Raw genomic sequence first — 25,874 nt, 5'->3', positions numbered from 1 at the left:
CTCCTAAACAGGCTTTGCCCCCCTGTGCCCCAGCCGGCAGCCCCGCAGAGCCTGCATGTCCCCCCTGGCACAGAGCACGGGAAGAACTGGGATGGACGAGGAGGGAGCACGTGTCCAGCTGAGAGCTGCTCTTGGAGAAGTGGAGGCTCCACTGTGCTTTGCTGTAGGGCCAGAGAAGTCAGCTGTAGCCCGTGCACAGAGGAGGGCTGGCTGTGTCAGGGAGGAGAGCGAAGGGTACTTAGAGCCTGTGGTGGGGACTAGCTGTTTTCTGCAAGAGATGAGCATGCTGCAGGCACCCAGGCTTTCTCCTCTGACCCCCGAAAATCTCAGCCTTACTGATAGTTTTGCCTCAGACCTGACACTTGGGTGAACACGAGAGAGCTCATGGAAGTCATCAGGACCAGAGAGACCAAATTGCTCCCGCACCCTGCAAAGCTATCAAATCCCCCTGCAAGGAACCTTCCCAAAAACGGACCACTCAACATTTGAACCCAAACCAGAGACACTCATCCCACCTTGCTGCAGCACACCTCAGGGCTTCCTGTGGCAAAACGGGAGAGACCAAGGTCCGGCGTCTCGGCAGCCCAGCAGAGCTGATCAGTGAATAAATATTTGCAAGACAAGAACATGTGGTGTTAAAAGATGCTTTAACCCAGAAGAACAAAACTGTACAGGAGCCAGCGGCTGGAAATTAAAGCCAGAAACTATCAAATTGGAAATAAGGCACAGATAATTATCAGTGAGGCAGATCAACTGCATTAACAAGAGAAGTGATACCGTATTATTACTGGAATATTTGGAAATTCCCCCCACTATCGTTAATGGTCTCCACATACACATTGGGTGGCTCTGGAACAAACATTTGAGCTGAATACAGCTGAGTCAGATGCAGCACAGAAGCAAAGAAATAAACGTTTGTTAAACTTGAACTCTTTGACCAAGGATTTTGAGTAGCCTCTATGGATAACGTCCTGCAATAGGGAGAAATGGGGAGAAAAAAATCATATGCTTTTCTGGGAAGGTTGAAGTACAGCCAGTGATATGCAAGGCTCTCACCCTGATAGGATGCCTTCAGTCAACCAATTCCTGAAACCTCAGCCTGCTCAAGTAATTTTTAAATGGCATGTCTGGTGTCACCTTAGAAATTCTAGTTCTGGAGAGATTGACTCATAAATGTGGCCTAAAATTCATAAAACAAAACCCAAACCAAAAAAACAAGAGAAGGAAGACAGGAGGGAGTAAGTGAAGATACCAGCTGATCACCCGGATCCAGAATCAAGAGCTAACAATATTAATACTATGGGACTTGCAATAAAGATACAAAACATTGCTAAAGCTCTTCTCCCAGGTTCTGTATGTGACCTTTTCCTTTGGCATAAACCCTTAGCAGGGACCAGAAGAGCAGGCTGGCACAGGCTTTCTCTTCACACCAGCTTCCACATGAAGTTTCTGCATCAATTTCTGAAATGTCCCAATGGATCTGCCAGTTCCAGCACCACAGACGCAACTAAGCAGCTGCCAGATCCCCAAGGAGGTCTCAGGAGAGGAATGACCATTCAGCAGGTTTCTACACTGTTCATGGGGAGGAAGGATGCACCACCTCATGCGGGGAGCTTCTTCAGGGCACCTGCTCTGCTGCAAAGACTCTGTATGCAAGGAAGATAGCACAGATTGAGGTGTGTTGCAGGTGGGGCTGACTGGGGAGCTGAAGCAGCTCTGATCACACGCTCCTCCTGCATGCCTTCCAGCCGTGACCAAAAACTACCGTTAGTCTCTCATCTACCTATCTTTGCTGAAAACAACAGAAGGAAGACTCCATCTCTAGATGAATTCCAACATCTCAATGCATTTGCAGATAAAACAGAAGCTGGTCAATGGACAAACAGTGTAGGGAAGTGTCATTTGCAGGTTGATCTGGATCACTTGCTTGGGGGAATATTCTTTGAATAGCATGTGTTTCAGTGGAGCCACGTGGAAGGCAAAGCGGCTCATGTTAAGAGACAGTGATACATGGTGTGAGTCAGCGGCCGTTCTGGAATGCAATGACTGGAAGAAAAGGCCAAGTTGCAATAGTCCAACTGGACAAAACAGCCCCAAAGCTTTCTCTTAAGTGAGCAGATCTGGCCCTGATAAATACGAATGGGGAACATAGAGTATAGATCAAAACCAGAGGGTATTCCTTTTATATACACTACTAGTGACTCTACTACAACTTGCTGCTGAAAACTTTGGTGTCCAAATTTCAGGAAGATGTAAAAATTTTCAAAGAAGTGGAGTCAAGAGCTACAAGTGAGGTCAGCACAGAGCACTTCACAGATTGAAGATCAATCTATTTAATGATACAATGACAACTTGCAAGCACCAACAAGGAAAAAGGGATTTTGATAGCAGAGAGTTACTCAGTCTTTCAGAAATGGGCAGAACAAGATCCAACAGAAGCTGAAGCCAGCTAATTCAGAGCAAAATCATTTTTTGGAAGAACAATGAACTGCCCAAAGATCTTACCACAAGACAGGGTAGATTTTTTCCCTTACCTTTAGGTCCTTCAATATGTTACTGCTCCTACTTCAGGCATGAAGTAGAAGTAACTGGGGGACATTTTCTAGCCTGGACTGTGCAGAGGGACAGGCTGGGAGAGCATGAAAACCCCAAGCTCTGTGTCTGTGCTTGCCTAAAGGAGAAGGCTTTACTGGGGTTGCACATCCTGAACCCCTCCGCGCCTTCTACAGCTTTGCTCGGTGAAGGTGTGTGTTTGCCATGCCTTTCTCTCCACAATATCTGCTTTCTTTTGGCCTCCAGCACTTACAGGTCATTAGGAGAAGAGATTTCTGAGATTTCGTGGGAGGTAGACAGGCACCAGTGGTTTCCAAGTGTTTTTATAAAAACGGATTTCTGACTTACCTCTCTTTTTTTTGGACCAGGGAATGGAAAATGGAAGAAAGTGATTCATAAACCTGATCAGTGGCATCGCCCTAGTTGTGTGCTAGAAGATGGGTTGCAGTATGTGCTCTCACAAACCCTGGGTCTTATGGTCATGGGATAAGCATAAGCCATGAAGGAAGGAAAGGCAAATTTTCACTGATTTTGCTGGTGGAAAGAGTGGTTCAATCTGTGCATGCTCATGCTAGTTAACTGCTGCCAGCTGTCTATTTATAAAGGAACATGACCTAATAAACATTTTCCCTAGATCGGGGGCTGCTGTATGATCAGCACAGTGACACTGGATTGCTTTAGTGGGTATATACCTGTAGGCACGCTGATCACACCAGAGTCCCTGTAGGCATAAGCACTCACTACTGGTCCAGGATCCTCGGCCAGTATGAGCTGTTCCTACAAAAATCAGCAATGCCTGGCTGGGAACTTGTGTCTTGATGTACCCTAGGGACATGGGAATGGCTCAATGTAACAGTGAGCCAGCTTTGGTCCAGCAACAACATCAGGAAGACGTGGGAAAGAGGCTTCCTGACACCTGTGAAAGGAGCAGGCAGCCACCAGATCCCAGCTATGGGCTGATGACCACCAGCACGCTCAGTTTCTTCATCCTCATCCCTTCTTTTCCCAGAGTGGCATTTGGGAGCCTGGCCAGCCTTCGGCGGCCAGCTGGGTGCAGGTGGCTGTACCCAGCTGCAGGGCTGTGAGGGCTCAGGGTGCGGGGAGGCGAGCGGAGGTGTGCTGGTGCAGGAAGGGCTCTCGGGAACGGCTTCAGCAGAGGAGAAGCAGGATCATCCTGTGTGTGATCGCTCCCAAGAGCTCAGTGGGATGTGTGACCCTGAGATTACCCTTGCAGGAGCACCAGCTCCCAAAGATTGCTGCCACTTTTCTCTTTATAATGCTGTGCACAAGGCAAAAAACAACAAGCAGCAAAGTTTCATTGAATGAAAGTACGACCCTTTCAAGGAGGGGACATCCGCTTGTCTGTCCTTGGCAGAGAGAGGTGGCGAGCCTGATGTCCCAAAGTCTGTCAGTGCAAGTGTGAGTCAGAAGAAATAAATGCCCTTGTTGTACACAGTCAGTATCTTCAGTGAGAGGTGAGAGGGGCTCTGCAGTACAGCCTGCTCTGCCAGGGTCTTCTAGCCCTGAGCAGCTGGGGTGACATGGCCCCTCTCCCTCCAAGGCTCTTCCTAAACAATCCCCTTCTGCAGGCACTTGGGCTTGTGGAAGAGAAGCCAGGCAAACAGGAGCACGGACGCCAGCACAAGGGAGCACAGCACCATCAGCCCCACGTAGCTGCCGTAGGAAAGAGGGGGCACAGCAGGCTCCTCTGCGGGGATCATGTTGGTCAGGTTCAGCATGTAGCCCAGGGTCCAGCCCGCATCGCTGCTGCCGATCTGAAACGGGAGAGACGCATAATCAGCGCTGAGAGGTGCAGGGGCTGCTTGCGGCATTGCCGGGGCAGTAGCACCCCTGGGGAAAAAGGGATGGGCCGTGCAGCAGAGGTTGCAGTTAGCTGCTGGGGTAGAGCCCTCCCCACCACGAAACCCACCTTTCCAAGGAAGTGGATCCTTTGCCAGTTCTTTTCAGTGAATTCGTAGCCATTTTCCAGGAGAGAGAGGATATAGGCTCCAGAGAAGCAATATTCACTCAGGTACTTTTCTTTTATTTGGTGATACGCTGTCTTCACCTAGGGAAGGAAGAAGTCACCAGGCTGTTAGACACAGCTTCCCGCTGCTCCAGCTTGCGCCTGAGCATCCACTGCAGGTGCTGGGGGGATCTTCCCCCTCTTGCCTTGGAAGTTACCCCCAACCATTTATCCTACAGAAAAATATCAGCAGCTCTTGCCGCCCGGCAGTCCCAGCCCACTGCCACAAGCACTGCTCACCTCATGCCAAGGCCGGGCGCAGAAGCTCTCAATAGCACTGGCCACTTTGTCCAGGGCAATGGGGCTTTGTTCACTGGTCAGGTTCAAAAAGTTCATCACAAAGTAGAAAGCAGAAAAAGCCTGAAGGAGAAAGAATATTGTAACCTGACTGTGCCTCAGCATGTGCAGGACAGTGGAAATCCCACAAAAGAAAATGGTTTTATTTACAGATAGAGAAATATAAGAAGCAACATCACACACACAAAAGTAGGTATGTTTTCAAGAGTGATGTCATGTTGAGACACACCCCTCAGAGCTGATGAGAGCTACCTCCACCCCAAAAAGAAGGTGGAGGTAGGAACTTCATTGACCACAGTATCCTGAAGAACTTCAGTAAATCCCTCTCCTCTACGCACTGGTGCCAGAGTGGCACATGGTGAACGCTGCTTGCCATCACAACCGTGATCCCATTTTGGCAACTGAATGAGATGAGTGTGCGGCCAATATTGCCACAAACAGCAGAGGTGATGGTCTGAAAGGACTGTACACAGCCCCAGCATATAATCCAAAGTCCAGAAAACCCATCTCTGACCATGGCCAATAGCTGATAGGTAGGGAGTAGTTTATGAACAGGGCAAGGGAGTATTAAGTTGCCCCGGAAAGCCTCACAGCCACTGAAGTCTTGCAGCTCTAGGACTGATGTTCAGTGTGGTGTCACACACGACGTGTTCAGAGCATGCACTGTCTCCTCACCACGTCTGGGAAGCAGACAGGTGAGCTGACTGATTGATTTCAGTAGTGCTCACACACTTCTGGATGAATTTCAGATCTGGTACCACCATTGACCTCAGGAGACAAGGTTTGCGGTGTATCATGCACGGCCTGCAGCAGGTCTCCTGCCTCTGATGCTGGCCATCAGGACTGCTTGAAAAATGAATCAGTAAATGGAGCACCCCAAGGAGATACCTACAGGAGATGGGTTAGAATGGGAACAGTGCAGTACTGGTAGGCCAGTATTTACTGGGGTAGCTCTTACACGTGCTGTCCTCACAGCAAGTGCAGCACTACTTTTGTAGTTACATGCCCAAAAAGCCATCTTGTAAATTATTTCCTGCCCCAGCCATGGAGAATACGCTGTAGCATTACTCTGAGTTTCTGCTCTTCTGATATTCTGGGTTATAGAGCGTTGAAGAATGTGAAGACTTACCCCAAAATCCCCTTGTAATGGAGGTAGGTATATCCCATTGAAGGAGCAACTGGAGTAAGGACAATTGGTTTTGTTAAAGAGTTTCTGGATGTTTCTTCGGCACTTTTGATAATCCCCCTCTCCCTGTATGTACAGCTGGCTGAAAGGGAATTGCTTTTTCTTGGCTGATGTACAAGGGTTTTTGAACAGGTCACTTATATTTATAGTCCTCTGATACCCCTGGTGAAAGCACGAATCAAGGAGGCTGCTGTTCTCCACGGTCTGAAAGTAAAATCAACCCAAGCTGTTACACTTCACTGTAGAGTAACACCCTGGGAAAGGGCCACAAGGAAGGGTGGCCACAAGGCACTTGTCACAATACATCACACCAAGATACACACATCGGGTCAAAGTGATGAGGATGGTTTAAAGTTGGCTGGGGCGTGCTGTCCTCACAGCAAGTGCAGCACTACTTTTGTAGTTACATGCCCAAAAAGCCATCTTGTAAATTATTTCCTGCCCCAGCCATGGAGAATACGCTGTAGCATTACTCTGAGTTTCTGCTCTTCTGATATTCTGGGTTATAGAGCGTTGAAGAATGTGAAGACTTACCCCAAAATCCCCTTGTAATGGAGGTAGGTATATCCCATTGAAGGAGCAACTGGAGTAAGGACAATTGGTTTTGTTAAAGAGTTTCTGGATGTTTCTTCGGCACTTTTGATAATCCCCCTCTCCCTGTATGTACAGCTGGCTGAAAGGGAATTGCTTTTTCTTGGCTGATGTACAAGGGTTTTTGAACAGGTCACTTATATTTATAGTCCTCTGATACCCCTGGTGAAAGCACGAATCAAGGAGGCTGCTGTTCTCCACGGTCTGAAAGTAAAATCAACCCAAGCTGTTACACTTCACTGTAGAGTAACACCCTGGGAAAGGGCCACAAGGAAGGGTGGCCACAAGGCACTTGTCACAATACATCACACCAAGATACACACATCGGGTCAAAGTGATGAGGATGGTTTAAAGCGTTGGCTGTGATTTGGGAGATGTGGGTACTGCCACAGCCTCCCTGTAGGACCCTGGGCAAATTACTTGCAGCCACATTTTGTGAAACTGCTGTTGATTTGGGATTCTCAGAGATGGTGAAACATCACCTGCCCCGAGTACTTCAGTTAAGCACAGTACTCCTGCTATCCCATGCCCAAGAATCAAGGCACCTCAAATTGGTAGTACTTTTGAAAATGTTGACTGTCATCTCTTTGGGCATCTGCCCAGTCTTTATGGAGGATAATGACATTTCCCAAACCCAGACTAAGGGATGAGACACTCAGCTGGGACACAGCAACTTTTACAGCACCAGTATGTCAAAGCTGTGAAGGTCCAGGATCTCCACCTGCCATTACAGATGTACTTGCCTGTAGGTCCCTGGCCAGTTTCTGTTGCAGAGCCTGGTCCTTCCCATAGCAGAGAAAGCTGTGTGTGTACACTCGGTAATCCTTGCCATAGAGACGGAAGTAGAGCAGGTTCTCTGGGGACTCAGAAGAGTGTTCATTTGGTACAAAGGTAATCTGTGTTGAGGCTCCTCCAAGGTCTAGTGCTCCTGATGTCTCACTTATGGATTTCAGGGAATGTAGAAGTTTTGTCCAGCCAGACTTTAAAAAAAAAAACCAAAACATCTCAAAGTAAAACACATACATCGGGCATGGAGAAGATTTATTTGGGAGGGAAAAAAAAAAAAAAGAGAAAGACCTATGAGGAGAGGAGCAGAAGCACAGAACACAGGAATGGCAGGAAGACCTGGAGGGGGGCATGAGATGAGAGCTGGAACAAGACACAAGAAAGATGCAGGCTCAGAAAAGCAGAAGATGGATCATGTCTGAGCGTTTGCAGGAGGACTAAGAATATGAAATATAATACAATTGTTACGAGAAAAAACAGTCACCTTACTGTTTCAGCTCCCAGATGATTTATAAGCTCAATAGTAAAGAACCATTGTCAAACTTCGCAGCCACAGAAATATTTTTAGATCAGGAAGTGAGGAGGATGCTGTACCCAAGCGAAGTTATCGAAGATGCCGGTGTTTTATTTCAATGCTTTAAGCCTGACTACAGTGGTACATCCTGATACTTATTGGTATCAGGATGTACTCACAGTAATTGCTGAGGCAAGATGTGCAGCTTCCTGATCTCTGGTAAACGGCTTACAAGGGAAGATAGTGCCTGCGACACCCTCCTGGCAAGGCATGATTTACAAAGTGCTCCAAGCCACTGATTCAAATATGGACTTGCTGTTGATACAGTACCTGCTTGAAACTGCCCAGCAGGTAGTTAATGGTGATCCATCCATAGGCTCCTTCTTCCTGACCACTGATGATTCTGGCACCCTGGAAGTTGAAGGGAGCTGAGCGTAGTGTCTTCTCTACTGAGGACAAGACTTTGTCAGCTGCACTTTTATTCTCCAAGCTGGATGAATGGAAGAAAGGATGGAGTGACTCTGGCTGACAGCTCTCTGCAGCCTACGGGATTTATTCTGAGTAGGCAGGCTGCAACTCCCCCACCAAGTGTTAATTATAATAGAACAGTCATTCTTATGGGTACATCCAGCTCTAACTGGCCACGTCCCTCTCTGTCACACCTTGACAACACAGCTGCCACCAGCTCTGACACTTACAGCAGCTGAGAGTGGTACCTGGAGCAGAGACCAGAGCGCTCTTGTTCTCCTGGAGCACGTGCCCTGGTAGGGATTGCACCGTGGAGATTCCTCTCACTCTTCGCCATCACCATTACCGAAGAAATCCATGCCCCCTGGCATCCCCAGGGAGATTTCCCAGGCAATACATACATAAGATCAGCTCCCTGTCCCAGCCAGGCAAGAGGTCTGGGGCACTCCCATGAAAATCACAAATTGGAATTAAAGGAGGATATGATTATAAGTTTACCTTAGCTCTGATGGTCTTGGGCTGAGTATGTGGGGAGTTGCAACATGGTTGGGCTCAAAAATCCTGGGTCAGGCCTAATACCAGACTGTGGGGGATGTCTGAGCATCCCCTTGACGTGGGGGATGTCTGAGCATCCCCTGAGCATCAGCTTGGGCACTGCTACCCTCCTGGTGTCTCTGCGCTGCATGTGGGTGCTGGAGATGATGGAAGGTTGGAGTGAGTGGAAATGGACCTGCTGAGCAAGCAGGGGAAGAGCCCAGGGCTACTCGGGGCTCAGAGAGGCCAGCGGCAGAACAGGGTATCTGGGCAAAGTGTGAACTGGCAGCTTTTCCACGGATTTTGCCCAAGAGGCCCCCACTGAGCATCCATGGTGGTCCCAGGTGCAGTGCTGCAGGAGAAGGGGACGAGCCCTGCAGTACCTGAGAAGCCGCATGCCAGCAGTTGCTCCGAGGTAGACGGGTGTCTCTTGGTGCTGCTTTGAGGGAATCACCTCTTCTGCTTGTCGTAGGCACTGTGCCAGAGAGGGACCTGCCTTCTCCGTGGCATGGGAGTAACCTGAGATCCCAGGGCCTGCAAGAAATAAGGACACTTCATTGCTCAAACTCCAAGCAGAGTGCTGTCATGAGCAGTCATGTTAAACCGTATCACTATCACAGGCAGCAACATCAGATTCAACCACTCCATTTCTAAGGAGTTTTAGAAATCCTACAGCACCAACTAAGCCCGATGCACGTGGGGACGGCCACAGCGCCCAGCATCTGCCACCCGCTCTCTGTGAAGCAGGCTATGAACTAGCAATGAGGGCTGCAGCGAGACAGATCATTTGCTTAGTATGTCCTGGGCATCTGCAGACTCATCTCTGCTTCTGCCTGGGTGCACCCTGGATCTGCACCTGAAAATCCCTGACCTGTCACTACGCTGGGTCCTCCAGGGGAAGATGCTGTCATTTACTTGTGTATTGTATGCTCACACTACAGCACTGAGTGTTTTGCAGCTATCCCCTTTCATGCTAACCCAAAGAAAAATTCATTGCCCCTCCCTGTCGTGTGTCCCCGGTGAATGGACTGCCCCAGGACCAGTGCCTGCATGGGCAGCAGTGAAGCCCGCTCTGCGTTTGCTCCAGGTTGCCGTATGCTCAGCGTGCTGCTCGTGGCGTGGCACGCTGCAGCGCCAAGCAGCTATCGCAGCAGCTCGATAACAGCGTGGCTCTCCCCTGCGCTGCAGACAGGCCTGAAAAGACCCCAGGCAGGCTCTGACAACACCTCTCCTCCCCCCAGAGTGCAGCGATCCATGATGGTCTACTCTGTTTCCTGTCATGTACATCCTCGGGCTTCATTTATGCCTTCCTAAACCATACAATATCTACACAGCAATTAAATAGAATAAAAAATAAACCATGACGTGCATAAGTTGAGCAACCTTGGCCTGCAAGCCCAGTGCCTAGCTTGCACAGAAGCCTTGAAAAAGAACAAACCATGCCCTCCCCTCTCGCTGCCTGGCATTCATCGGCACTTCAGCAAGGGTGCATGCAGACGTTTTATTTATTTAAGTACATTCTTTGGTGTAATTCTTTCCAAAAAGCACTTACTTCCAAGCACCCTAAAAGCAAAGGAAAAAGTGGATCCGGCTTTCCTCCCAGGAAGGTCAGGCACATACAGCTCCCCATGGGAAGCGGTGGGATATACATAAGCTCACAGATGTAACACTGTTTTCACTATTGGCCTCTTCCTCCAGGTTTCTCCTCCCCCACCCTTTGGTTGCATTATCTATTTTTCATCCTGTGCCCCTTCCACAGCTCCCTTTTCTCCTCTTACCTTCGACTTTACACACCTCCACCTGCTGCACCACCCCAGTGTCGTTCTCCTTCTCTGCTGGCCACTCGTACACATACAGGTTAGTGTGGGATGACCCTGCATCCAGAACAATCCCATACTGTGGGCAAAACAGAGCCGTCATTACACCTGAGACACCGAACCAGACACAGCGTGCGCTGGTCTCCACATGCCGGGGGACCAGAAACGAACAGCCTATCTGGCAGCTGTGGGAACATGCTGTGTCATTACTCTTCTCAGTAGTGCTTCAGTGCAAAGTTTCCATCAAAGGATGCAAGAGCAGAGAAGCAGCAAAATTAGGACTGATGATTACTTAGGAGATGATCCCCTGTGAAGCCCTATCTGTTTTTACCATGAAGATGTAAAACAAGATGTTGAGGTGCACGGAGCCAGAAAGAGAGGTTAGCCAGACCCAGCAAGGGCAGCAACATGTCCTGGAGCACTATGCACGCCTAACCCCCCAGCTTGCCTTGTTTTCCTGAAAGAGTCCCAGCTTGTAGTACCTTAATATTCCTCGGAAGTGGCTTGTTTTGGGTCACTGCTACAGCAATTAAAGCAATTACAGCCAAAGTAGAGAGGAATCCCAGGATGAGTAGAATCTTTCTTGTCCAGGACATCTTTGGTTTGGTACCTGTGACTAGAGCAGAAAAAGGATGTTAGTATCCCAGTAGCCCATCGTATCTCACACCCCAAAGGTCTTCAGGCATGTTCTTGCAGTCCCTTTCCACTATGAAGCATCTGACTTTGCCCATCCCTGCTCCCATCTCCTGCTCCGTGTCCTCGTGTGGGATTTCTTAGAGGCAGAGCTCAGCCCTGGTGTCCCGCAGATCTGCTCTCATGGGCTGTGCCACATCTCCATGGGCTGCCCTGTGCCAGGTGGTGATGAAGGAGGACTTCAAGATGGTTAGCTTATGGCAGCTTATGGTTAGCCTGTCCTTGAGATACCTGCAGGTGACTGAGCAACCGTATAGCAAAAGCATCTGTATGGGGCTAACACCAACTTCTTCTATAGCTCTGCATTTGCTTAACAATCTCCAAGAAGCTGAATGAACAGACTGCTAATATATAAACAGTGTAACCTTGTGGAACCCAAAGCTTTAACCCCTGCAACATTTTGTCCTATTATACTTTGTGCTTCAGTTTTTTACAATGTTTAAAAGAATTTACAACATCCTCATCACTGGTAATGCATTTAGGAAGTCTAACACTAACATTTCAGTATGTGGCAGTCAGTTCAAGCAATGCTGAACCTTGGCAACGCTATATAGAAAATATGATCTGCACTCCACAAGGTATTTAAGAAATCTATGGAGATTTTTGATGCCACTTCTCACAAGACCAGTAAACTATGAATAGCCTGTATTTGCAGAATTGGCATAATATGGTTAAAAATCACACACTTTGCAAAACTTGTACCAGTCTGATTCCTTAACTGTTACCGATATATTTGGTATGGCCTATCTAACAAATTAAGATTTTTGTGGCTTAAAATACATGGTTAGCAGTAGAATTCTGTAAAAAAAGCCATTTATGGCTGATGGAAATAATTCACCACCAATATGGCGTTTGAGCTTTCAGAACCAATATACATATACCTGCATTTGTTAGTGGCTCTAGCGTGATGCTGTCTTTCATATTTTCCTGCTTCAGATTCTCCTTCATATATCCCATGGTGGAAATCTCACTTCACAATTTAGGCTCAGCCAGTTTTGGTATTGTTTAATAAAATACCATCGCACAACACGAAGCTCTAGAAAGGGTATCAGCAAAAGTATTTTCCAGATTTATAATCTAGCTGTAAATTCAACACTTACAACTAACAAATAGCTTCGGCGCTCTAGGGGACATACCTGCTCCCACTACGACATGAAATCCATTTCTACCCACACTGATGCTCCGTACTCGGTGTCTGACTGCTCACACGGGTACTAATTTCTCTTCTCCTTATACACAAATACTCTAGGAGATGTTTAGAAGTACATTATGGGTCATCCAGGGTGACAATACCTCCACGCAGGCAACCACATCAACTATCTTCATGCTCCAAGAAGGTAAGGTGACTGAACCTGTAGACAAATAACATCTTCCCACCTACCTAGAGAAAATGGAACCTAAAAGTGCCAAGAGAACTTGTTTTGAAGATCTCCCTGCAGGCAGGTCCATTGGAAACCTAACGCTGACCTGGAGCTCTGTGCTCCCTCTCATCGCGCTCATGTGTAAATCTGTGGAGGCTAACTGTGAAATTGGGAAGCTTGTTATGCTCGCATTTTGCGAGTGCCTGTTAGAGGCACAGCATGCTTGCCAGTATCTCCAAGAATGCAGCTTAAAAAAATAGTCTAGTGCACATACCAGACAGTAGGAGGTAAGAATGCACTTTACACAGCTTTATTCAAAAACGCCCCAGAACTCATGGCTTGAAGTGATTAGAAACAGCAGAGCATGACAGCTGGGAGACTTTTCTTCTTATTGGAGAGAGTAGTTGGCTCAGGTTATGATAGCACTGAGCATGTCTGTTGAACAAAAATTATTTTGACACTAGAAAACCGAATAAAAACAGATGCTATAATGTAAAATTAGCTGCACGGTATAGATATGAAGCTAGCATGCTTGGAAACTGAAACTGCTGCTGGCAGTTGCACAGCACATGTAATAATCCACGTAATTATTGCCACCCTTACTCTGAGATCTTGCCTAGAGGCAGCCACTAGGTGTTTTTGGGTGTTTACTGTCATAGGAATGAAGGATGGGTGACTGCATCATTTCTAAGATTTTCAGACTTCCTGTTGTGATGGGTATTATCTAAGCGCTGTATCTTTTCAGCAGCCACACTCTGAAAGCAGCAGCATTAGCAGCAAAGCAGGAACAATTTTCTCACTGTAATGGACCATCCCAATAAAAAGCTGTAGAAATCCCTTGTCTGTAGGCAGAGGCATAACGATAACTGTCTGCATCCCACCCGCAACCTGAGATTAGTCATTTTTTTCCAAGGCGTGTTATTTCCTTAACCCTGAACATGACTTTTGCCTGAATTTTAGCTCAGTATCACGAGCACTCCTCAGGACTCTGGGAGTTGTAGAAATGCGATTTCATTGCTGTATCCCATACCAGATCATCTATCTGTGTGAACTCTAATGCTACCAAGCAGCATTTTGTTGAAATGTTTCATACAAGAAAAGGTACGAAGTGATAAGCATAATCCAGAAGGTAGCCTAGCAAAGCAATAACCTTCCAAATAGCACTCAAAGTGTACAGACTTGAATACTTGATTATTTAAAAAAAACAAAACCAAACCACAACATTGCAAATCCAGATAAAGAATTCAATGTAATTAAAGTAAAACTCACCTGCCATTTGCTCAGAAAGGTGAGGTATTTGAACAAGTTCCCTTTTCTGCACACTTGCTTACCTCCATCAACTCTAGGTATAACTGCAGGTTCTGCAGTGGCTAAAGAATTAACTTATTCCCTAGACCCCTCCAGCTCCTTTGCACCCCACGTTCATGTCGCTGAATGCCATGCAAACACTCCTCAGTCTCCCCAGGTGGGGCAGTACTTGACCCTCTAGCACCTCTGATTGCCAGGCCCCAGGAATTTTCTTCCACTAGCAGTTTTCCTCAGCTAAAGATTAAGCAGGCATGATCTGACTCTGTGCCCAGCCAGAACCCAGACAGAGACTGTGGGAAAATAACGGAAGATTGATGAGGAGGATTGTAAACACGCTCCAGTGACTTGCTGGGGTGTCAATAACCTTCCAAATAGCACTCAAAGTGTACAGACTTGAATACTTGATTATTTAAAAAAAACAAAACCAAACCACAACATTGCAAATCCAGATAAAGAATTCAATGTAATTAAAGTAAAACTCACCTGCCATTTGCTCAGAAAGGTGAGGTATTTGAACAAGTTCCCTTTTCTGCACACTTGCTTACCTCCATCAACTCTAGGTATAACTGCAGGTTCTGCAGTGGCTAAAGAATTAACTTATTCCCTAGACCCCTCCAGCTCCTTTGCACCCCACGTTCATGTCGCTGAATGCCATGCAAACACTCCTCAGTCTCCCCAGGTGGGGCAGTACTTGACCCTCTAGCACCTCTGATTGCCAGGCCCCAGGAATTTTCTTCCACTAGCAGTTTTCCTCAGCTAAAGATTAAGCAGGCATGATCTGACTCTGTGCCCAGCCAGAACCCAGACAGAGACTGTGGGAAAATAACGGAAGATTGATGAGGAGGATTGTAAACACGCTCCAGTGACTTGCAGCTGGGGTGTCAAAAAACACATATATGATACTAACTGTTGTTTGGCCTTGTGTGTTGGACAAGTAGAACATCTGTGTTTAGATCACATAGGCCTGTGATAGACTTAGAGGCACCCTATCGAACATGCTTGAGATTCCTGCCCTGCTGTGAGAAAGATCAAAGCACGGTGGTAAACTACGCCTGCGCGGATCCCTGAAATACAGGCAAAACCAGCAGGTTCAGTGATCCTCTGGCATGGACCGAGCTCTGCGGTGCCTGTGTCCCCGCTTGTGTGCCTCTGCCCGGGTGCTGCTTCAGGGATCCCCTGGGTGCCGAGGGAATGAAAGTAAATTTACTCTTTGCATTTCATCCGTGGTTTTGTGGTTGTTCCTGCGTCCTGCCTGTGCCAGCTCACACAGAGACAGATCTCTCCTCTTTCTCCCATACTGCCCACTGTAAGTGGTGATAAAAACATCACGTAAGGCCGTAAGTAGGCATAGAAATGACGCTGCTTTTCTTCCCCACACCAAAGCTCAGAGCCGCCTGGTGCTGGAGCCCTGCCTGGCTGCACAGGCATTAAGCACTCTCCAGATGTTGGAGCACAGCCCAGCTGCTCAGGCATCTCTGCCTGTTTCTAATTTTGGTCTCTTTGTTTTTTTGTAGGGCCTACCACTGGTTCCATCCAGTGATTGGTGCAGGTCCCAGAACAGAAACAGATCTAATATCCGTTCTGAGTTAGCTATCAACTGAGAATGACATTGGCAGCCACTCCAGCTAACAGCAGTTTTGCTGCAGAAACCCTGTTGCTCTCGGTGAGTAACCCAGGAAGGACCACACCAGCATGGGAGGCAGCTCTGTGTGAAGGCAAGGAAACAGGATCATCCCCAGTGTCTTCCAGAGCCTCAAGACAAATAGGAAACTGCTCCTCCAGCCAACATCATGCTATGTCACTGGCAGCTCTGCATGCCAGGAGATGTCACTCAGAGCCAAGGCTGCCCACCTCCCAACTCCCTTCTTACCAAACAAGACTTAGCAACAAATGTTAAAAGGAATCAGGCAACCAGCTGCTTTTAGAGATGCAATAAGGAGAGGCTAAGGCTGGTTTAAGGACTGAAATTAGGATTGTCAAGCAGAAAAGGAGAGATGCTGTGCATAGTCCAAAGCCATGCTCAGTTCAGATAACCTCGCTGTGACCCATCATCTCTAATAAATACAAATACTGTTGTAAGCTCTGGCTTAGCACAACAGCTAAAGTTGGTGTTTGCTCTTTCCGTTGGATGCTCACACTCAGCCTGTTACAGAAGGCGTCACAAGAGGCTATACTGCAAGGCCATCACTCTTCCACTGCACAAGTGCCACGCTGACAGAGACAGTTCCCACCGGCACCTTTATGCTCTCAGCACACCTCTGTATGGTCAGAAACATTCTCATTTTCAGCCTGAATTTATTTATTGCCAGTCTATTCCCTCTGTCTTTGTTCCACCTCTGTCTCAAAACTTCTGCAACTCTCAGTCCTCCTGGAATTTATTCTCTTAACCAACTTATAAGCAATGATCCTTTCTGGATTTTTGTCTTTCCAGCCTTCTCCATCTACCTGAGCAGCCCAGCAGCCCTTCTCTGCATACAGAATAATCTGCTTTTATTTTTCTGACCAGAGCTGCAAGGAGACTAGCCTTGCGCAGTAATGCACCCATTCACCAGGAGATGATACAGTCCCAGTCTAAACGAAGTGAGGTGGGGACCTGTACTATCTCAGACACACGATCATCTACCATCATGGCCAGTGCTAAGTCAAGCCAGCACCTCTCCTATGCAATCCCAGCAAACCCACATTTGATCACATTTAATTATATTAGCCCTGCTACATGCTGTAAGCAAAGGGAGTTCCAAGACACATTGCCTGCTGCCCACGATGCTTGGAGTGACGACAGAGAATAAGACGGCGTCTTACGAATCCTGCCCATCAGCTGGCAGCTACCTCTGCTGCTGATCACCCACATTGCTGCTGCAGTCTCTTGGGAGTCTCTCCAATAACTGGTTTCCTAAGCACACGTCCAGTCTTTGGGGGAGAGCTGCTGGATGCTTATGCAATCACGTAGCCCAGCAAATGGGAACATAGTCTGCGGAGCTCCTGAACCTAAACATGTCAGAGAGACACAGCGCAGTGCTGAGAAGCCACTGAATTATCACCCATCACAAAGGGACACAGGCATACTTGAAGACCAAGAAACTGGGAACAGTATGGATTGAAATGAGTCAGATGCCACCGTATTTTTAAAGCAAGGAGCAACAACTTGTCTGCCTGGCTGCCAGCTGAAAGAGCACAGGAGCCCATGGCTGAAGGGTGCCTGAATCCCTCAGCAGTCTGAATGCATCCAGCACCTGTGACCGGCTCTGTGGCATGGGGCGGGCAGCTTGGGCAGAAGGGAGCACCCGTCAGGGCAGGTGCTTGCAGATGAACATCATCCAGGCCAGCAGAGAGCCCAGTAGACAGGGGCTTTGGCAATGCAGTCTGTGCACATTTACTAACTGCAGGAATTCATGTCTATGCAGTTCTGCTGGCAGTGGTGGCAGGGAAAGGGGATGGGAGCAGTCAGTGCTGCTGTTCTTCAAGGTGGATAGGGTGGACGCACGTTATCCTCCTGCTGAGGAAAAACGAGATTCCGGTCGTCATGAAGTTCATCAGGCTGAATTGCACACTCAGTGAGGTTGCTGAACTTGCATCAGGTTTTGAGGCACGCTACCTAAAAGGCATTCCTGTCTTCAGACTCACCGCAACCAAACATCTGAGCCCATAAAGACTCAGAAGAGCCACACTGCTTCATTTATCAACCCTTTGCTGAAATTTTCTCTGTCCCCACCTGACTTCTTACTCATTCTTCATCTGCCTTTTTCATTCAAACATGCTCTTATCTAAGTTATCTAGGAAGATTTTGGTGCAAACTAATGTAAACCACCTGTTTCAGGCCAACATATTGGAAAAGTCTTTTCTTAGGCTGGCGAAAGGCTCAGGTTTGTCTTAGAATATACATACAAGCACATATACAGTAAGAGATTTTATTTCAAAAAATCAGGGCAAGACACTGAACATGTTGAAACTAGAATTCAAGCTCCAGATCAGGATTTTACATCACTTTTTACAGCTGTTACGTGGAACAGTGTAGGAGGCTCTGCTCCAAGTTTTAATTATTCATATGGCAAAGACCGTGGCCTAAATACTGGTGTGATCTCTGGCCCTCCTTGTGGTGCTACATACAATCATAAATACACATTTACTGGATTATGTTTTTCCAGATTAAATACTTATAAGTGCTGAAGTACAAACACTGAAATGTCAGCAAAACTGATAATCCAAGTAATGTAATATGGTTTTTTTGGACGCCGTCTTTCAGAGACATTTGATACTTTGAAATCACACAGCCCTACACGTCTCAAACCCCAGCAGACTCCTATGGATCTAGGCTACGCAGCTGGGCAGAGTGCTTGAACTAGTCTGTGCCATGTGCAGACAGACGTGCTACTGAGCTGGAAGATGGAGTAAAGAGTGTGCCTATATCTGTGATAATACCAAGTTGGGAGCAAAAGCACACTGACACATGGGACTGGAATTCAAAACAAATTTGATAAACAGCGGAGAGCCTAGGGAAAACATCCAACCCACTTGAGTAAGAACAAGAGCAAATATGACATTTAGAAAATAGCCATCACCCAAAGACAGCGTGGTGAGCAATTGGTTAAGTAGCACTTCCAGAGAAAACATTCTTGCAGCTACAGCAGTTTGCAGTAATCCTTCCCTCCACCTAACGCTGGTAAGGCCTCCTATGAAGTTCTATGCCCAATTTTGGACACTGCCTTTCAGGAAAGATGTAGACCACTTGGAGAAACTCCAGAAGAGAACAAGAAGAAAGATCAGAAGTCTAAAAACTTGACCTATGAGGAAAGATTGAAGGAATTAGGTTGTTTAGTTTGGAAAGAGAAGAACAAGGGAGACATGTTAGCTGTCTTCAGACAAATGAAGTCTCTATCTGCCAGCGCTGTTGTAGCCGATCCTGCCTCAGGGCAGGGGTGGCTCCTGGACTTTCTCCCAGCTCTGTTTCCTTGGTTCAGAAGGCAGGGAGTTAGGAAAAAGAGGGTGATGCACTCATAAGCCATGCTGTTAGCAAAGACCAATGCAATTTGTATGCGCTCCTCGTGGGATACAGATGCATTTGAATAAATCTGTTCCCTCCTTCCCCCAACAAAGCTCCAGGTTGCATTCAGAGATAATTCAGCCACGGCAACCACCCTGCTATATGCTATCCATATGTACAACATTGCTTGGGGTGGGAGCACCTCATCCTTTTGCTGCTTTTAGAGTTGTGACTGGGATACGACCCTGGGAAATTGCACAAGACACATTGGAGGAGCCCTGTTTTCCTGGAAAAAAGAAAAGCACGTGGCAATCCTGGAGAGCTGGCAGGTCCTAGAGGCTGCAAAAGCCGAGCAGCAGCAGCAAGAGACGGACACAAAGGAACGGGCAGCACACAGGCTCCTTCTCTCCCTTCCGCAGCCGCCTGTGCAGCCGGCAGCGGCACAGAGGGGCTTTGTGCTTGAGGCAGTCCCGTGGCCCTGCTTATATTGGCCCTGCGGCGCAGGTTTACTGCTGGAGGGGTGATGTCCGGGGGGTTCCAGGCAGAAGCCCCTGTGACCCGGGCTGCCCTACCAACAAATCCACCATTCACCCTGTGCCCAAAGCGGATTCCCCTGTCAGAGACCTTCCCACGGCGCCTGGCAGTGCTGGGTGCGCTGCTCAGCCTCCCTGGCTGCTCTGCAAGGCACTTGCACTGCCTCCCATCCCCGCATCACAGCCCCTCTCCCTGTTATTATGCACCGTCCCCATCAAAGCTTTCCCAATGCCTGTTCATGAAATAGTCTCTCTGGGAAGATATTCTTCTGGCTTACACCCCAGCAGTCAGACTGAGATACTCAATATTCTCAAATACAACCAACAAGTGGCAGGATACTGCTGACACAATGACCTTTAGACAGTTAATTTTCACATTTATATGATGTTTACTGTGCTTCTAAGCCTGTACCCCATTTGTAGTCATTTCTTCAGGATTCATACATCAAAGACGTTTTCAAATCAGAAGAAACAATTGTTATCAGTTACATCAGTCTCCTACCAGGCAACTTCTGGTATCGATTTGCTACCAGCCCATCAAAGCTATATTTTAACTGGAGACGATTCATTGCCATTACCCACAAAGCTTAAAGTTTCATCCGAAAATATCCAGTGAGTTCAAAATGGCTTCCTCCCCCCCCAGCTTATCACCTAAGTTATTGCTTGAATATACTTAGCTATCACATGATGTGAAGACATTTGTTTTTCTTTCAGAGAAAAAAGAAGCATTAAGTTCTGACGCTTTTTCAGTTTTGTTATTATTGATAGTTCTAATATGCTGACTCGCAATGGGCCAATGGGGCTGCCAGACTTCTTTTTGTGCTCAACAACCTTAAATTCTTCTTTGCTCTTCTTAAATCTCTGGCCATATTTTTTTCCTTATGCTTCTTTTGACCATCTTCTACACTTTCCAACTTTAAATTTGCATTAATTGCAGCTTCCTTTCCCCCCCCTAAATATGCATCTTTTAGAGATGTTATTATTTTTCAAATTAGCGTAACTTTCAACTGTTGGATTAAGGCTTTTGGGGAATAGAATAAGAAGTGAATAGGCTGCTTCTGATTAGCATTCCTATTTGGCTATTTTAAATACTCCGCTGATTCAGCTCAAGTATTTTTAAATTTGGGAAATCACTTCTTTTAACAGCTACTAGATGTTATTTGTTGACACAGAAAAAGTGTGCATTACTTGTATGATAATTTGTAACTCTCATAGCAATGTTTCTTTCTCTATCGAGATCCGGGCCAATATACATTTCCCTTGTGCTGGAAGTAATGCATTGCAAATTATGAGATGGTCACCCTTGGTTTTGAGGAATTACCCTGTCATTCACTAAAATCCACCACCATATCAGCTTTCCTCATCCCTATATAGACAGTCACGCCCTTCTCCGTCTCCGGCATCCTGGCTGGTAATGGGCACTAACCTTCATCCGCTTTGGTCGCTTGTTCCCAGTTCAGCCCCAGGCAGCTATTGTGTACAACTATTTAATTATTGTTGTTGCTGTTAAAGACAGCAATAGGGCGATTGGTGATGGGTGAGTCACATCAACCCAGTACAGCCCACCCTTCCCTGTGCTCCATCAGCCACTCGCACCAGGGGGATGTAGAATTTGTCATGGCGAAAGAGAGGAAATAGCCTCCAGAACAACTGTTCCCCCTCTTCAATACCCACGTTGGATCAGCAAGTTCAGAAACTTCCTGGAAAACACCAAGTCCTGAGCACTGTAAATACTGCTACGCCCAACAGGAGGTTCTGGCAGGGGGAATGACCGCAGAGAAAACACACCCAAACCCCTCACCACCCACAGTGCACTCTGCGCCCGGCGCTTACAGCAGTGTCAAAATACACCCTCCCAGTAGCCACCAGTTTTCCTGTATGCCCTCCCCACTGACCACCTTTCCTGCCTCGAAGGGGCTCAGGCCGCCAAGCCCCCCAACACGTCTCAAGGACTTTTTTCCCTGAATCACAGATTCCTGGGATCACCTTGTGCGTTGAGCGACACTACCGCTCTCAGGGGCTCACCTCCCCAGCTTCCAAAAACCAATGCGGCTGCCCAAAGTGCCGCATGTGAGCAAAGAGAGCAGCCGCCTGCGCTGCTGCAGCCAGCGGGAACCCGAGCTTCCTGAGTATTTCTGCAGAGCAAAGCAACCAGCTTTTCTCCTGAAGTTTCACTTCCCACCCAGGACCAAAAACCATTGGAGACCGACCGCAGAAGCACAAACACTGTTCCAGGTTGGTGCAGCATCAGCAGAGCCACCAGCAAAGCCCCTGGACGATGAGGCCATGTATGTGGAGGGACAGATGTTGCCCATTCCCCAGCAGCCCCGCGTGCGAGTGCATACGCCGGGGACCGCTGCAGTGCTTATCTGTGCCTGGGATTTTGCCTACACCTGGATTGTGCCACCCCTTGCAAGTGTGATTTCCAGCACAGGTGTTTGCTCTTTTAGAGGAACGTATCTCAGGCCTGCAAGATACCCAGTGAGTTTTTCCTCCCTGAACATCCATAGTGCCCATCTACAGCAGAGAAAACTGTAGGCACCTTCCCTTTGCAATTAATTCTAGCAGATGAAGTGAAAAGCCCCTTGCTATCTAGGCAGGGCAGCAGCCCCGCTGCCTCCTTTCAGTAAGCCAAGGTTAAGCCTGCATGTATAAAAAAGATAGCTCTCTAGTTAAACACTTCCAGATTTGTCCCCTTACCTCCAGCTGTCAGCACTGGTATCTCCATTCCTCATTGCAGAACACAGGATGGGGAGCAGCTGGGATAGTTTCTGTCCCCTGCTGAGGAGTGCATCCGCCGTCTAAGCTTTGCGGAAAAATATACTGATTTCTCAGAGGTCAGCTTTAATAACTAGGATTCCCACAAACCATGAGGAGAATTCAACTCATGATATTTGGCATGAATATCACGCTCTGTTCCTCATGCTGCTACAATTTCCATTTCAAATAGCAGGAAACAAATTACCCTGTGGTATTTTTCGGGACAACCAATGGGAAGGAACATGGGACCAAAGCCTGCTGCTGGGCACAGGCCTTGACAAAGTTCCCGAGTGTAAGAGAAGAAATACTTCTTGGAGGTTACAAAGGTAATGAAAAGTAAAAGTTAAATATGAATCTAAGTTTTCACGGTCAGAAGAGCACCTTGCAAGGGCTGGAGCCTCATGCAGACACGTAACAAAACAGTAATGGAGTTTTGCTGGATGAATGGGCTGGCACAGGATGTTATTAATCTCTAAAGTTCAGATTACTTATTGCTGGGACGTGCAGTGAATCCAGGGGGGAATTAGGCTCAGGAAAGGAAACCCATTTATAATCAAACCGTAGTTTGGCCTTTCAATTTGTATGTGTTCATTACTCCCCGCACCCCCCGCAGTCCTTGCCTCAAATAGTTCAAAATACAAACACGAAATATTTTGGATAAGGCAGCATGGGCACAGAGTGGTAACAAGGACAAGGGACGGTCACAGCAACCCATCCTTCTGACAAGTGCCTGAGCTGCCCTGTCTGCACGCGTTACACGCAAGGGGCTGCTGCGGAGGCATTAAACCACCATCACCTCTGGGTGACTGAGCAGGCATCTGCAGAGACTGCACCCAGGACTGGACCCAGCAAATGCACATTACAGCTCTGACTTCTCACTGCATCTCCCCCAAAGGAGTAAGAGCACGAGCTGCTCTCCGTTCCCAGCAAGGAGATAGAAACAGGGAAGTCCCAAGCTCTTCTATAACACTTGCCTCCAGCTTTCTGCTCCATGTTCTAGCCTGTGTGTCCAAAGATGCTTAATGGGACAGAAAAATCAACACTCTCCACTGTTAAAATCCAACAAAACGGAGGTTACTTCAGCTGAAGAAGTGACAAGCTTGTGACACGGCCACTCCAGCAAAGGGGACAGATTTATAGCATGGAAAAGAGCCACCAGCTGGCTCTGTCAAGACGAGCACAGCCTGTCAGCCGCAGGAATGGCCAGCAAACCTGGGCCCATGCAAAAAGCAGCTACAGGTCTGCTGCTTCCCTGCCACCGCTGCATTTCCCAGCATCTCTGAGCGCTGTTCTCCCTCTGGCTGCGGGAGGTCCCAAGCTCACACCAGAGCCCACCTTCCAGCCGCAGGATCCCCAGCCCAGCTGCAGTGCTTGCAGCCAGTTCACATGAGCACAGGCTTCTTACCTCATGTCTCCTGCAGGAGCAGGGCCCTTGAAAAGGTTATTTATTAACAGCTCTGGCACAAAGGAGCAAGAAAGAAAACAAATCCATTTAGAAATCAGCTAAAGAGAAAACTTGTGACTCTAACGGTCTCCTTTGCAATTCCTTAAGTGTGGCCTGGAGGTGCCCTGGCATCACTTCTTGTGATGCTGAATCAGCAGAACAGCCCCACTTGTGCAGTAAATAGCCCGATAAGGGCAGAATAGCCCTGAAGAAGAAAGCACTAACTTATGCTGCGTCCAGATTTTTCTTGGCTTCTGCTAGGATTTGGGAAGACTGATAGTGGTCAACTTTCTCACCACAAATACCAAACAGTGACTCACATTAGCATCTACCTCTGCAATGTAGGACTTACATTTTCCTCTGGGACAAGGTAGAAACAGGATAAAGAGAGAAAACTCATGCGAGAGCTGTCTCAAACAATACCAGTCAGTGCTAGCTGAGCTCTCAGATAGGACCATACCAATCCTGAATACTTTGCCAGACTTTTTCCTTTGATAACATTTCTCAAGGGGGGAAGGAGAACAAAAATAACAAAACACTGTTCTGTTTAACAGTTACCCATAGCACAGAAAAGCTTAGCTAAACTTTCCAACAATTATCAGTACAAAAACCTAAAATAGACATGCAGTGTACCATTTTTTAATTTAAAACTGGCTGGGATAGGAGTTCTATCATATGGATTGAAAGCTGTATAAGAGCACAAGGCAACATATCAAGATGACAAGACATGTTAAAACAACAGCATGAAAATGCTCAGTATAGCACTGATATGAATGAAGGAGCAAAGGCCTCAAACAGAAGTGACAAATTGCACTGTAATTCATTGGGAGGAACTGCACATCCAGGGAGGATAGATAAATAATGTCCAAGGTATCTATGGAAACCACCATCCTACACAGGAAACAATAAAACTTGGAAAAAGACAAACATGAGAAAAATAACTCACACTTCAGATACTCATAAGGACAATAACGCTAATTGAAAGCAGGATTTGATCCCAAAGAGATGGGTCTCACTTAAAGAGATGTGAAGTATGGGAATGAGGGCTAGCAGGCTGAAGGAGAAATAGGAACTGTACGGTAACTCTGCAAAGAGAAAACTGTGGGGCTGTCTCCTCAGAGCAGATGTGGGAGCCCTAGTTTTAAAATCCATTTATAAACTGGCGGGGCTCCCACACCACTCTTGTTCAGATGACTCTCAGCAGTGGGTCTCCTCCTGGGCCACGACCTGCTCACCCTTTACACACACACGGGAAGTCAACTTACTCTGGGTGGGAACGGTGAAAGCAAAAGGCTGGTGAGTAGTTTCAGCTTTGCACTTTCCATCACTGAAAGCATCCGACAACTTTCCTTGCACTCCTGTTTTGTTTTGTCCGACATTTTTGCCCAATGATTTTCAGCCCTCAGAGCCTCTCACAGCTCAATTTGTATCTGATTATGTTTTTGCACCACTGATCACGCCAAAACAAAAACTTCTTAAAGTCTGATGAGCTTACCAGTTATAAACAAAGATTTCACATCTTTTTCTCATTTAAGAATGAAGTAGTTTTTAACGTAGCTATGATACATAAATTAATGTAGCAACAGTGCAAGACCTTATGGAACAGGAGGGTGATATGTGTTTCAAAATCGTTTCAGTCACACTCATTTTCTCACTCACGCTCACTCCCCCCGTACTCACAGGCACCGAGCTCGCCCAGGCGCTCTGGCAGGATCCTGTGCGAGATGGGACCAAGGGTGCCAGATGCCAAATCCTCACCGCAGCTCTTGGGTTCCTCTTCAGTGGCAAGATAAAAATTTTTGAGCAGGTCTTTTGCCATCTTTAGGAACTAGTGGTTACTATGGTGTGATCCCTTTGCCTCAAAATCTCATTTACATCATCCCCTGAGAGCCCAAGGACAGGTGGCTGCTCAGTGCCTTTTTTTCCCCCTCATTTTAGGTACCTTAGCTCCCAGTCTGCCTTCCTGCTGGGAGAGGAGGAGGAGGACTTGCACACAGGATGTGCTGCGACCTTGCTGCCATC

The 25,874-nt window shown here is 47.3% G+C and overlaps 1 protein-coding gene across 1 annotated transcript; it reads right to left on the bottom strand.

Moving 5' to 3' along the window:
- Nucleotides 1-4,121: 4,121 nt before the first annotated feature.
- ENTPD1 (ectonucleoside triphosphate diphosphohydrolase 1) lies at nt 4,122-25,671 on the bottom strand. Its single transcript, XM_019471631.1, has 11 exons — nt 25,512-25,671; nt 11,255-11,382; nt 10,734-10,851; nt 9,339-9,489; nt 8,284-8,443; nt 8,099-8,101; nt 7,397-7,633; nt 6,597-6,857; nt 4,820-4,939; nt 4,484-4,621; nt 4,122-4,328 (listed from the first exon to the last, which is right to left on the bottom strand). The coding sequence occupies exons 1-11, from the start codon at nt 25,669-25,671 to the stop codon at nt 4,122-4,124; spliced, it is 1,683 nt and encodes a 560-aa protein (XP_019327176.1).
- Nucleotides 25,672-25,874: the final 203 nt, after the last annotated feature.

The sequence above is a fragment of the Aptenodytes forsteri genome, unplaced genomic scaffold, assembly GCF_000699145.1.
Source record: "Aptenodytes forsteri isolate BGI_AS27 unplaced genomic scaffold, ASM69914v1 Scaffold15, whole genome shotgun sequence".
NCBI classification, from domain to species: domain Eukaryota; kingdom Metazoa; phylum Chordata; class Aves; order Sphenisciformes; family Spheniscidae; genus Aptenodytes; species Aptenodytes forsteri.
This window is presented reverse-complemented; position numbering and strand designations above follow the sequence as displayed.

Bases quoted from the DNA above. Each gene is read 5' to 3' on its own strand.
- ENTPD1 (XM_019471631.1), bottom strand. From the start codon at position 25,671: ATGGCAAAAGACCTGCTCAAAAATTTTTATCTTGCCACTGAAGAGGAA. The intron at 10,852-11,254 runs GTACTACAAGCT...TTTTGCCCACAG, and splicing joins CACTTCCGAGGAATATTAAG to TATGGGATTGTTCTGGATGC. The intron at 4,622-4,819 runs GTGAGCAGTGCT...TTCCTTCCCTAG, and splicing joins GCGCCCGGCCTTGGCATGAG to GTGAAGACAGCGTATCACCA.